Genomic DNA, 13,791 nt, shown 5'->3' with positions numbered 1-13,791 from the left:
CATTAGGTCAACAATTTACTTCCAGGTTCACTATTATTACATATATATTTTTTCAGATCTGATAACTACAAAACGTGAGAGTCATTTCTGAGCTTAGCTATGAAATTTGCAAGAAATAGAATGAGCGTACCAAAGAAGTCTGAACGAATCTGAAGTGGGGAGACAGAATCGCTCAAGGGAATACTTTATTCTCTTAGCATAAGCTTGAACTGTAGGAGGTGAGTCTCATGGGGTAGATGCAGAATTCATCCGTTCATTCATTCATTTGACAAATATTTACTGAGCACCTACTATGCGCTAGGAAACATCTTTAAGTGCTGAGGATACCACGGTGACAAGGCAGAGGAATACCCCTGCCTTTGTGAAACTTACATTCAGAACCATCCAGATAGGCAACAGAAACCATTTGTTAGCATTTGCTCATAGCACTTAGCACAGTTGTGAGAACATAGTAGGAGCCAAGTAACTATTTGATGATGGATTCACTGAATTCACTGACTGCTTCCTGACTTGAGGCACCCATGCACGGTGACTCTGCTTCCTACACCATCCCCCAACATGTCACTCTTTGGGCAACTAAGACCCTCAACAGAATTCTCCTTCCTTTGTCTTATCCCCTTCCTGGCACTGCCATCTGCCTCTCCTCTGAGTCCTCCATCTTTTCTGAGCACACCATTTCTCAGCTCTAAAATAAGGGTTCACAGAAACTTCTAGTGGACATTTTGCACCTGCCTTGTGGCATCAAGAAAACTGAAATGCACATGGACAATTATTAAAAGAAAAAAAATGTTTGAGATGATGGACATTGATACAGTTTGGATCTCTGTCCCCACCCAAATCTGTGTCCCACCCAAATCTCATGTTCAATTGTAATCCTCGATGTTGGAGGTGGGGCCTGGTGGGAGGTGATTGGATCATGATGGGTCATGGGGGTGGTTTCTCATGGTTTAACACCATCCCCTGTGCTGTCGTGTCATAATAATGAGGGCTTGTGAAATTTGGTTATTTAAATGTGCATAGCACCTCCTCACTCTCTTTCTTGCTTCTCCTCTGGCCCTATAGAGCCTGCAGAACACTGAGCCAATTAAACCTGTTGTTTTTTTTTTTGTTTTTTTTGTTTTTTTGAGGTGGAGTAGAGTGCAATGGCGTGAAATCAGCTCACTGCAACCTCCGGCTCCAGGGTTCAAGAGATTCTCCTGCCTTAGCCTCCCGAGTAGCTGGAATTACAGGCACCCGCCACCATGCCCAGCTAATTTTTTTGTATTTTTAGTACAGACAGGGTTTTACTATGTTGGCCAGGCTGGTCTCAAACTCCTGATCTCACGTGATCTGCCTGCCTCGGCCTCCCAACATGCTGGGATTATAGGTGTGAGCCACCAGGCCCGGCCAAACCTCTTCTCTTTTTAAATTACCCAGTCTCAGGTATTTCTTTATAGCAGTTCAAGAACAGACTAATACAGATATGCTAATTACTCTATACATTATGTACCCCATGAATATATACAATTATTATTTGTCAATTTAAAAATAAAACTAAAACCAAAAAAAAGAAATAAAACAGAAATGTTACTAGTCCCTGAACCTCTGTCCTTATGTTATTAACAACCTTTGCAGCAAGACCAGGGAAAACAGTATCACTTGACATCCAGGACCGTCACTGTGATTTAAGTCACTCATACGCACAGGGTATAGTCACATGTGATCACAGGACTGTCTCCATGCAAAAGAGGAAGTTGCCATATCAATATTAAATGAGTCCCTCCCCTGGCTCAGTACTTACCAAAGCAAAATGGAGTTTTTGGTTTCTGTTTTGGGGTAGCTATGCTCACCTAAATCAAATAAGAAATAAAAGAAACATGAATATGTGTCTTACAATGTTGAAGATTTCTTATTGTGAAATTTCTCAAACATAAAGAGTATATTAAACATATGTCTACATTTTTTAAAAATAATAATTAAATGAAAACCCTGTACTCATCATCCGGATTAAGAAACAAGCATTATCAGTCCTATTTCTTAGAAGCCCTGTGTGCCCCTCCCTGACAGAATCCCCACCATCAGAGATAACCATTATCTTGAGGTCTGTTCATCGTTACAAAAAGACTTTTGTTTATTATTTATGTATTTATTTAGAGATAGGGTCTCACTCTGTCATCCAGGCTGGAGTACAGTGGTGCAATCATAGCTCACTGCAGCCTCCAACTCCTGGGCTCAAGTGATCCTCCAGCCTCCACCTCCTGGCTAATTTTTTTTAAATGCCCCTATGCCTGGCTAATTTTTTTAAAAAAAGAAAAATATTTGCAGAAACAGGGTCTTGCTATGTTGCCCAGGCTGGTCTCAAACTCCTGGGCTCAAGCAATCCTCCCGCCTCAGCCTCCCAAAGTGTTAGGATTACAGGCATGAGCCACTGCACCCAGCTCAAAAAGACTTTTAAAAGCCACTAAGTCCTGACGAAAACCTATCCTGGCCTCATTCACACTGGCAAGACTCCCGTTCTCCCCTCCTCTTTCAACCACCAACCCTCTCCCTAAATCTTTCTCAAAACTGAAGGCAATATTGCTATAAATGCATGGATTCCAATCAGAACGCTCAGAGAGATGAAGCAGCAGGCTGCTCGCTGCACTCAGACATACGGAACAATTGCCTTTACATCTGCCCTGATGCCCTAACCATGAAAATAAGCACCTTCCAGGTGCCCAGAGAGGGGCTGATGGAATCGGAGAACATGCCTATACATCTCAGGGAAGGGCAAGAAACAGAGAAAGTTATTTCTATACCTCCTGTTGCTGTATTTCATCTTCTTCTGGCAATCCTACCCCTGGCATGTACACTCCTGAGTATCTGCATATGTGAACTCACATCATTCAGGCTCAAACAAAAGAAAAAAGAAAGCAACTCATATTCCACCACATGCCCACAAAGATTAGGGACAATCCTTGATGGAGGCTGAGCCTCCCTGGAGCGAGCCTCCACCACTGGGCCTCTAAAGAGACAGTCACCTTCCCATGGGTCCTAGGCCGGGGACTATTCACATGATGTCACAGTCCTCCCCTGGATACCATTCTCTCCATCCCTCTCCAGCCAAGGGTATTCTTCGACATGTCCTCACCTAGGGGATCCAGGAGTGGTTCCCACTTTATTTTATTTGTTTGTGGGTGTTTTTTGGGTTTTCTTTCTTTGAGACAGGAGGCTGGAGGATCACTTGAGCCCAGAATGAGACCCTATCTCATTCTGTCACCCAGGCTGGAGTGCAGTGGCGCAATCACAGCTCACTGCAGCCTCGACTTCTCAGACTGAAGTGATCCTTCCACCTCACCCTTCTGAGTAGCTAGAGTACAGGTGTGTGCCACCACACCCAGCTAATTTTTCGATTTTTTTTAGAGATGGGGTCTCGCTATGTTGTCAAGGCTGGTCTCAACCTCCTGGCCTCAAGTGATCCTCCTGCCTCAGCCTCACAAAGTGTTGGGATTATAGGCATAAGCCACTGCAACCAGCTGGCTCCTACTTTAATGGGCAGCGTTATCAGAAGCCAGGTGCTAAAGAAAAAGTCCTGAAGTGAAATTAAAGTCTCTTCCTGGCTGACAGCGGTTAGGGTCTCACAATGACTGACTCACCAGTCTGTCTAGGTTCTTACTCTTGGCTCTAAGTTCTTGCTATACACCTGCCCAGATTCCTTAACCAAAATTAATATTGCCCCAAATAAATGGGAACTGAGGTGGCACCTTATAAAAGATCAAAAGAAGGTCAGGCAGTCAGAGACAGAGAGTCTCAAATGACAGGTGTCCCAACTGAATGACCTCCATTTCCTGTTCTATCAAATAAGCGATCATAATGTCGTGTTCTCATAGGGTTATCATGAGGGTTAAATATGATAGTGCAGGTAAGACAGTCATTCCTCCACACAGAATCTGCTCAACCCAGGAGGGATTATTTACAGCTTTTGATACCTCATTTCCTTTAAAGCCTCACTCCACACATCAACACAGGCAGTGTCCCACCTGGAACTACGGGCAAAACGCTGAGGGTCCATGAGTTTCTCTGGGCCTGCAAAACTGTATGAAACCCGAAAAAATTGCCTGGCCTCCTACATACAAAGTGAAGATGCTGTATCTAGTGTTAACAAATATTTAATTAAATGCCTACATAACATTATATCAACCTCCCTGACAAGTATTTAAATGCATACAAGATGTTACATCAAGTAAACGTCATTAATTTTTCAATGAAACATTAAAAAATTTTTCATTTGAAAATAATTGGTACTGGGCCAGGCACAGTGGCTCACGCCTGTAATCTCAGCACTTTGGGAGGCCACAGCAGGTGGATCACTTGAGGTAAGGAGTTTGAGACCAGCCTGATTAACATGGTGAAACCCTGTCTCTACTAAAAATACAAAATTAGCCAGGTGTGGTGGTACATGCCTGTAATCCCAGCTACTTGGGAGGCTGAGGCAGGAGAATCGCTTGAACCCGGGAGGTGGAGGTTGCAGTGAGCCGAGATCCTGCCATTGCACTCCAGCCTTGGCAACAAAAACTCTGTCTTTAAAAAAAAAAAAAAAAGATACCTTAGATTTTCTTAGCTCACAAGAATCCTTTTGTGTGTGTGCAAGATGATTGCCCAGAAATTAGAGCCAGTTACAAACTGGATGAGTTACTCAGAGCCAAATCATTCCAAAAGTAAAATGATTAAAATCCTTTCAAATATATATATATATATATATATATATATAATAGACAATTATATTTAATAAGGGATGTACATTTTGAGATGTGAAGTGGAAGCCATACAGCCTAAGAAAGACCTAAAAAAATGAAGATTTGAGCAAAGGTAAACCCACTTATCCCAAGTTCGGACACAGAGGATCCAAATTCAGTTGTGTGTCAACTCACAGGTGAGAGGACGCTGGTGGCTCCATAACACAATAGTCCAGGCCCCTAGGCATCTTGCTTCCTGGGTTTCTGCCCCACCCCCCGCCTCCACCCATTCAATCTGGACCACGGCATGGGCTTCTGTCCTGCTTACACCTGAGTGTTGATCTGTCAGTCACTCAGTTTCTTGCTTTGGCCCTCAGCGTCCATATTCCTGCAGTCCTCTAGTCTGTAACTCCTGGTTGTTCTGCCCCTGATCTCTGCATAATCCTGACCACAGCAGAACTGTGTTTGGCCATCCCAGCCCTCAGAACCCACCTATCTCATGCCTCCCCTTCTACTTCCAGTGTTATTTATTTATCTATTTATTTGAGACAGAGTCTTGCTCTGTCATCCAGGCTGGAGTGCAATGGCGCAATCTCGCCTCACTACAACCTCTGACCCCCAGATTCAAGCGATTCTCCTGCCTCAGCCTCCCAAGTAGCTGGGATTACAGGCACGCACCACCACACCTGGCTAATTTTTTATATTTTTAGTAGAGATGAGGTTTCGCCATGTTGGCCAGGCTGGTCTGGAACTCCTGACCTTAGGTGATCCACCCACCTCGGTCTTCCAAAGTGCTGGGATTATAGGCGTGAGCCACCACACCTGGCCTTTTCTTTTTCTTTTTTTTTTTTTTTTAAGAGATAGGGTCTTACTCTGTCTCAGGCTGGAGTGCGGAGGCACAATCATGGCTTACTCAGCCTCAAACTCCTGGGCCCCAGTGATCCTCCCAACTCAGCCTCCCAAGTAGCTGGGACTACAGGCACTCGCCACCATGCTCAGCTAAATTTTACTTTTTTAATTTTTTTTGTAGAGACAGGGTCTCGCTATGTTACCGAAACTGGTCTTGAACTCCTGGCCTCAAGTGATCCTCCCACCTCGGACTCCCAAAGTGCTGGGATGACAGGCGTGAGCCACTATGCCCAGCCTACTTCCAGCTTTAGAATGACATTGAAAAGCTGGGCACTCCGAGACCCTTTCTGGCTTATAAGGAGAACTGCCTTTTCTCTGAAAAACTCCTATCTGTCACTGACTAGAGAGAGCACCACAGGCGGACAGTTTTCATTCTGTTTGGATAACAAATGCTCGTTTTGACCACAACTGATTAGCCAGACTGTGCTATGAGAATGCTACCCATGTGCTTATTATGGGAACTGGAGCCTTCAAAGAGACGGTCTGGCTTTGTGTTTGTTTGCTTTCCTCTGTTTATCCAGTTTTGGTCAGGAGGCATGTGAGAGTACACGCGTGAGTGCATGCATGTACAACCATCATTGGCCTCATGCCTAATGGCTTACCACGGAAGGGCGATTCGGCAAACCAACTCATTGCTGAATTAACAGGATCGGTTCTGGTTCTGCCCCGATTGGCTCACTGCAAGGGTAAGACCCTCAATGTCTCTGATCAGCTTTACAATAGGTGAAGCCAGAGTAAAAACACTATTCTCCTTTGCCACAGAGTGGCAAAAGAGGACAATGAAATGATTTCTACTTGTTGCTGAGTCCCACGGAAAGGAAGGCCAAGATGGGGCCGGGTGCAGTGGCTCCCACCTATAATCCCAGCACTTTGAGAGGCCAACGCAGGCGGATCACCTGAGATCAGGAATTCGAGACCAGCCTGGTCAACATGGTGAAACCCCGTCTCTACTAAAAATACAAAAATTAGCCGGGCATGGTGGTGCACACCTGTAATCCCAGCTACTCGGGAGGCTGAGGCAGGACAATCACTTGAACCCAGGAGGCAGAGGTTGCAGTGAGGCGAGATTGCACCATTGCACTCCAGCCTGGGTGAGACAGCGAGACTTTGTCTCAAATTTAAAAAAAAAAAAGAAAGAAAAAGAAAAGAAAAGAAAGGCCAAGGAGGAAATCTAACTTATCATGGAGACGTGGTGGCTTCGCCTCCTCTCATGAAGAGGCGTGGCTGCAGGCGGGTGAGGTCACCCGACCGTCTGACTCCAGTGAGGCCACCAAGGTGCAGCCATCCACACAGCCGAGGTGGCCATAGCTGAGGCACTACCCAGCAGTGGTTGACTGGTGGGTCCTGCGAACACCCCAGCAGCAAGCAGAGGTCAGGGATGTGAGCAGGGAGTGGGCACAGGCCCCCCGTAGAGTGACGCAGACAGGGCTGCTCCACAGCTCAACAGACTCTCAGGAACTTGCGCTTATCAGATCAAACACAGACCACAGGAGCTGCAAGCTCGTCAGCGGCCAGGCACGGCTAGGGCCAGCCCCACCCTGTCTGCCCATGGCCGGAAGAGGAGCTGGGGCCCCTCTGGCAGAAGCAGTGGCAGCAAAACAAGGTCTCCTAGCTCTGCTGCGGCCTCTGCCCTGGTATCTGGGGGTGACCTTGCCCCACAAGGTGGCATCAGGATCCGGGGAATAGCAGCCACCTACACGGGATGGGGGTCTCTGGACCAGCTTCAGGAGGTCAATGGGCTCCCTGAAATTATAGGCAAAAGCAGGGTGTGTCTGTACACCTATACATTTACCTGGAGAAGGCGTCCATGCATTTCATCAGTCTCAAAAACGGATTCATGACTCCCCACAAGTTCTTTCTGAGAGGTGGCTGAAAGTAAGGCCCTGACAACTGGGACACAGCTGGGGGTGGGACAGTGGGGTTGGCTGTGCAGTCGGTGGGTGGAGGCAGGGGTCAAAGTGCAGCTTTAATTATTTTCTAGTTTGCTAAGAACTGGTTCTGTTGCCATCGATGCTCTGGATGACATCCGATCATCACTTTCATCTCTGTGTCTCCGAAGGGCCAGGGCCACACGCCCGTCCTCATCTTCCCGACACTAGCCCTCAGCAGACAGCAGAGAAGCACACGCTCTGAACAGCCAGCCCACATGCAGCCCTCTGGCCAGGCCACCTGACACGGTGGCAAGCGCTTTCCTCCAAGAGGGAATACCTAAGAGTTAACAAATAATGACCTGGAATGCTGAGCTGGAGTCCAGCGCCTCCGAGGCTAAATGTCATTCTGGGAAAACCCCCTGCTTTCTGGCAGGGGGTCAGGCAGGAGTTAAAGGCTCTGAGCTCTGTGTAACCCGACCCAGTGGCAGCTGTGGGTTTTGCAAAATGCCCACCCAGCCCTGCCTTTCTCGGGAAGGGGCTAAACGGCAGGTCACCCTTTCTAAATGAGGCAGCCTCCAAGGCTGAGAACTCTAAAACCCTCATCTGAGCTGCATTTATAAATCATGATTCAGCAGGAGACTGAATTCATTCTTCCCCAACCAAAAAAAAAAAAAAAGTCTTCCCAAACCCTCTCACACAGGAGAGGGTTTCAGTTTTCCTTTATTGCTGTGAGGTTCTCTGCTCCCCTGCTTTCAATTCTCCATCTCCGACCCTCCTGGAGAAATGACCTCAGGAGCTCTCAGCAAGATGAGGACAAGCCAGAGAGGGCGGGCAGGCCTGGGCCTCTGGCTGCTGTGGCCTGGGGAGGCGGCCACATTTCTCACCACAAGGCATGCACAAATTGCCAGCAGCTGTGCTAGCAAGGCTGGACTTGAAAAGGCCCTTCCCCCTTCCCTGAGGTCATTCTCTCCCTCTTTAATCCGCCCTGACGCTGCCCTGCATCTTGTGCCTTTGTACTGGGCTGTGTCTGCCAGACTCTGCCTGCACACCACAGGCACAGGGGCGGGCTGCCCCTCCAGCCAAGGGTGGCCTCTCCTCCAGAGCCCCCCAGTCCCCTTCAGGTTCATCTCCTGACCAGCCAGGGTGCAAGGCTCCCAAAGCTTGTTAGAAGATGGAGCCGGTAGACCCCTGGCTCGGGGGCCCCCAAGCCTCCAGCCCCTGAGGATTAAAGGGGATGTGCAGGGCAGAAGAGGCTCCCAAGAGGCCTGCAGTGAGGGTGTGTGGGGAGCAGAGGACTTCCGAAACCTCAGTGCTGGCGGGGTGCCACCTGGCTCTCCTCACTGTACAAAGAGTTCCTCTTTCTGGGGAGGCTGTAAATCTCCCGGCCTTTTTATCACCGCTGCATCATGGATCAGCAGTGGTGCCTGCTCCAGGGAGGGGCGGCTAATAGAAGCTGAATTCAGCAGTTACATGTGGGCACCGTTAACCAGTCCCCACCCCAGCTCTCAGCACAAGAGAGGGCCTGCTCTGGCCCCTTCTGTACAAACTGGACTGGGGGTGGCCTGGTAGCCACCTGCCCCAACCCCCAGCAGTTATCTGGCTGCTGAATGTCTTCTTGGTAATCTGAGTGGCTTCTCAGGGCCTTCTTAGCCTTCCCTCCCCAGTAATCCTGTCCAGGTGAATGGTAAAAAATTCAGTGAAGCCCTAATATTTTTTGTTTGACTGTACCCTTTGAGAGAATCCTTCACAGTTGCTGGATTTTTGGTGATTGTTTTCGTGTTCCCTTTCATCCCAATTACAAAAAAAGGTCGTGGGTCATGTCCTACCCCAACCCCAGCTCCCCACCACATAACACCTCCTGTGCAGGAGCTGGGAGCATTATGGATGGATGTGTTCAAGGAATAAGAGGCTGTAGGTCCACCCTCCAACAACTTGCTAACCACATACCTCTACAGCCACCCATTAGCAGCTAAGCTTCCACAGGCAGTGTGTGGGTTCAGGGGAGCATTTCAACACCATGCAACGTCACCAAATACTAATGCCCAAAGGACTGGACACTTCCCCTTGCTTAGAAACCAGATCGACTTACGGAGCATGAATTCCCAGAGTTCCAGGTCAACATTACCTTCGAGATGTAGGTCAGCTGCAAAGCTCCAACAGCTCCTGCCCCCATTGCCAGATTCTGAAAGACACATAGTTTTAATTTTAAGAAGGCTGTGGAAACAGCACCAAGAGACAGAAGGCCAAGATTCTAGCTCTGTTTATGCCACTTTCCTGGCAACACTGAGCAAATTACTCAACCATTCTTTAACTTGCATTCCTCACCTGTGAAACAGTGATGATAATTCCTGGATAATGATTCAGGATTCCTGATAGAAACCTGTGACATTAACATTACCCCCAAGCCTTATCTATTATAAAGAAATATTCTAGTACAGTGGTAAAAGTGTGTGCTCAGGCTGGGCATAGTGGTTCCTGCCTGTAATCCCAGTACTTTGGAGGGCCAAGGTGGGAAGATCACTTGAAGCCAGGAGTTTGAGACCAGCCTGGATAACATATCAAGACCCCATCTCTACAAAAATTTTAAAAATTAGCTGGGTGTGGAGGCTCACACTTGCAGTCCCAGCTCCATGGAAAGCTGAGTTGGGAGGACTGCTGGAGCCCAGGAGATGGAGGCTGCAGTAAGCCATGTTCATGCCACTGCCCAACACAGCAAGACCCTATCTCTAAAAAAAAAAAAAAAAAAAAAAAAGCGTAAGCTCCACTGTGAACAAGTTCCTTAACCACCGAGCCTCAGTTTTTCCTTCTGTGAAATAGGGATAATAGCACCTACCTCATAAGAAAGCTGTAAAAATCAGTTAATACATTTAAGAAGGCCAGGCACAGTGGCTCACGTCTGTAATCCCAGCACTTTGGGAGGCTGAGGCGGGAAGATCACCTCAAGTCAGGAGTTTGAGACCAGCCTGGACAACATGGCAAAACCTCATCTCTACCAAAAATATAGAGCCGGGCTTGGTGGCTCGCACTTGTAGTCCCACCTACTTGGGAAGCTGAGGCAGGAGAATTGCTTGAACCTGGGAGGTGGAGGTTGCAGTGAGCCGAGATCTCACCACTGCACTCCAGCCTGGGTGACAGAGCAAGACTCCATTCCCCCAAAATAAAAAATAAATAAATACATTTAAGAGCACTTGGAATTGTCTCTGGTATCTAGAAGACTCTCAGCAAGTGTGAGCTGTTATAGTTTTTGCGAGTGCCCTGAGATCTCACTGACTCTGTCCTGTTTTATGCCAGTTCAACTTTTTTTTATAATACATAGGATACAAACTCACACAATATAGAAATATATATATATCTGTTCAGCTCATCTCATAGGGCTGTTATGAGTAGCAAAGGAAAGATATCTGTACAGTATAAAACACGAAGTGAATGCACTATCACGACAGCAGGAGACTCACAGGCACCAGGTCTGGCAATGTGCTTTACCCTGACACACCATCTTTGGCTTTCTAATGTCCCCATTGGCAGGGATGAAGCGGCGAAAACCCAGGGCAGTCCCATGCCAGAGTCACGGTCAAGGTTAGAAATCACAGCCCTGGGGCTTCAAATGCAGACCATTCACCTATGAATCTGAGACTGTCCATAGCTCCTGCTGACCTCTTAAATTGTTGCAAAAAGCCTCCAAGAAAAATCTCTGGGAGAGAGAGACTCCGTCTCAAAAAAAAAAAAAAAAAATCTCTGAAGCCCCCATTACCTGGGGTCCTCTCAAAGCAATAAAAGAAGAAGAATCTTGGATAAAGGGAATTTAGTAAATTTCACTGAATTATCAGTGAAATGATCTATCAGGAGACAGCCTTAAGAAGTGTCTCAGGTGGACCAGGCGTGGTGGTGGCTCACACCTGTAATCTCAGCACTTTGGGAGGCTGGGACTGCTTGAGACCAGGACTTTGAGACCACCCTGGCCAACATAGTGAAACCCCGTCTCCATAAAATAACATTATATATATATATGTATATATTTTTTTTTTTTCCTTCTTCTTCTTTTCCTTTTTCTTTTCTGTAAATGTCTCCTCAGGGTGGTAGGGAAGAGTCCTTCTAACCCCAGCTATCTAAATTAACATACATTGCTTGAAGCAAATTCAAGCAAGAAAATGGACGGGGCTAATACCACCAAAAAATGTATTCTCAGAACTCCAGAATCTTAAGAGTGGGGGACCTGGAAAAGACTCTGCACTCCACGCTCTTCCCTTTGCGAATGAGGCAGTACAGCCAGATTTGCATGTAAACTGTGGATAGTCTGATTTACACTTCTATTCACACATTTTTTTCAACCACATAGTGACTGCTTTTTTTTTTTTTTTTTAGGAAACCTCTATTGGGTAGGAAGAGACAGGCCTTGTAGCCCTTAAATCAGAGTCCACATAGGAGCCCCAGCTCCCAAAAGGCATGAGTGACAGACACTGCCTTAGAGGGGAATGAGAACCGCTCTGGGCAAAGACACCGTGCTGCCCAAGGTCAGACTTACAGAGGGAGACCAACGGGCTCCAGGGACACAGGAACCGCAAGACTCTGCTGAGGACTAAGAGTCCACCACCCCTGACCCCATTTTGCAGTTTAGGAAAGTGGGCTTGTGAGTGAGGGGATTTGTCCAAGGTCACATAATTGGTGGCAGAGCCTAAACCAAAGCTGACTTTCAATGCAGTGCCCTGGAAGTGGCATGGGGTAATTTTAAAAGCTTGAGCTGTTGGAATTCTAGCTGTGACATTAATGCTCTATAACCATAGGCAAGTCTCTTTACCTATAAAACGGAGATGCTAAACCCTGTTTCATAGGGTGGTGGGGAGAATTCCATGGAAAGACACGAGGGGGCCCACCCCCTCCTATTGGAGTCCCGATCCCCCTCCCACAGCACGAATTACAAGATGCAAATGCCAAATCTCAGGGCCGCTGTTGCACAGCACACTCTCCTCACCCCAAACCACAGCCCAGCGGCCTCCGGAGCCCTAGCCTGAATTCTGAGTGATGAAGTGGGATTTGGGGAACCATTCGGACGCTAACCCACATGGAACGACAACTATGAGCTGATCAGGTTTCAACTACTTCATCCCCTCAGCCCCTCGAGGGCTGCTCCACCCTCTGTCCCGGCCTCCCTGGCAGCTCTCCCTGTTCAGAGAGAAAGATGCCACAGCCACTCTCCAGGCCCAGGGACCCCAGAGGTAAGGGCAGGGGTCCTCACCCCTTCACCCACACCCCACCCACAGTCTGCTCCTGGGCTCAACTGTATGTCCTCTCCACCAGGAGAAGTCAGGAACATATGATGTGTGTCTGATGCTGCCTCCCTCCCACCTTCCTCCCCATCCAGGGGAAATGGAAGACATGGGAGAAAACAGCCCCAGGATCCTTGAGGCTTGATCCAAAGTGACGCTCAGCGTCCACTCCAGTGACTGGACCTAGAAGATGAACGGTGACAGCTGACTGCCAGGGTGACACATCGGCAGCCCCAGGAAAGTGCTTTCTGGATCAAGGAAGACAGAGCGGGGATGCCTGAGCTGAGGGCCTGGGTGGCCAGGTGTCAGGGCAGGAAGGCCAAGAAACAGCACCTAGGGAGGGGCAAGGGATTGGAGCTGGGGAGGGGAGCCCACCCAAGCTGCTCCCCCTCTTCCCTGGCCATAGCTCAGACTCCTCTAGGAAAAGGACAAACTCAGGACTCTCCTCCCTGAAGCCTGAACCGACTCCAGCCTGCCCTGACCTCCCGTCTCTCTGGATTTAGGCACACAAATCCTTCTCCAACTTTGGTGCACACCAGAATCTCCTGGAGAGCTTGTTTTAAAAACCCCAAGAATGGCCGGGTGCAGTGGCGCATACCTGTAATCCCAACACTTGGGGAGGCTGAGGTGGGAGGATCGCTTGAGGCCAGGGGTTCGAGACCAGCCTGGGCAACATAGCAAGGCTCTGTCTCTACAAAAAGTAAAATAAAGAAATTAGCTGGGTGTGGTGGTGCACATTTGTAGTCCCAGGTATGTGGGAAGCTGAGGTGGGAGGATCACTTGAGCCCAGGAGTTCGAGGCTGCAGTGAGCTATGATCGTGTCACTGCACTCCAGCCTAAGTAACACAGCGAGGCCCTGACTCTATTTATTAAAAAGAAAAAAGAGATTTAAAAAAAAAAAAGCCGCTCTCAAGCTTCCCCGACAGAACGCTGAATGAGAATTAAATGGAATGTGGTCAGAACATGGACATTTTTAAAATGCCCCCACGTGATCCCTAAATAGGCCCAAGTTTAAGAACAGCTGGTCAACAGGAAAAAATCTAGCCTTGGACG

The 13,791-nt window shown here is 47.9% G+C and overlaps 1 protein-coding gene across 6 annotated transcripts in view; it reads right to left on the bottom strand.

The window, feature by feature from the left end:
• The window catches only part of PLEKHA2 (pleckstrin homology domain containing A2), a 66,955-nt gene that overhangs the window by 24,221 nt on the left and 28,943 nt on the right, over positions 1-13,791 (bottom strand). For 5 of the 6 annotated variants that reach the window (XM_058433602.1, XM_032144294.2, XM_032144292.2 and 2 more), the window contains 2 exons: positions 9,600-9,656; positions 1,781-1,829 (listed from right to left, as the gene is read on the bottom strand). In XM_058433602.1, coding sequence (XP_058289585.1) covers positions 1,781-1,829; positions 9,600-9,656 — 106 coding nt within the window. Of the gene's footprint in view, positions 1-1,780; positions 1,830-2,777; positions 3,080-9,599; positions 9,657-13,791 lie in introns of those variants that run through there. The other variant, XM_058433603.1, reaches the window with a different exon arrangement.

This window comes from Hylobates moloch, unplaced genomic scaffold, assembly GCF_009828535.3.
Source record: "Hylobates moloch isolate HMO894 unplaced genomic scaffold, HMol_V3 SCAFFOLD_22, whole genome shotgun sequence".
In the NCBI taxonomy this organism is placed as follows: Eukaryota; Metazoa; Chordata; class Mammalia; order Primates; family Hylobatidae; genus Hylobates; species Hylobates moloch.
Note: the sequence above shows the minus strand (reverse complement) of the source record. Positions and strands in the feature narration are given on the sequence as shown.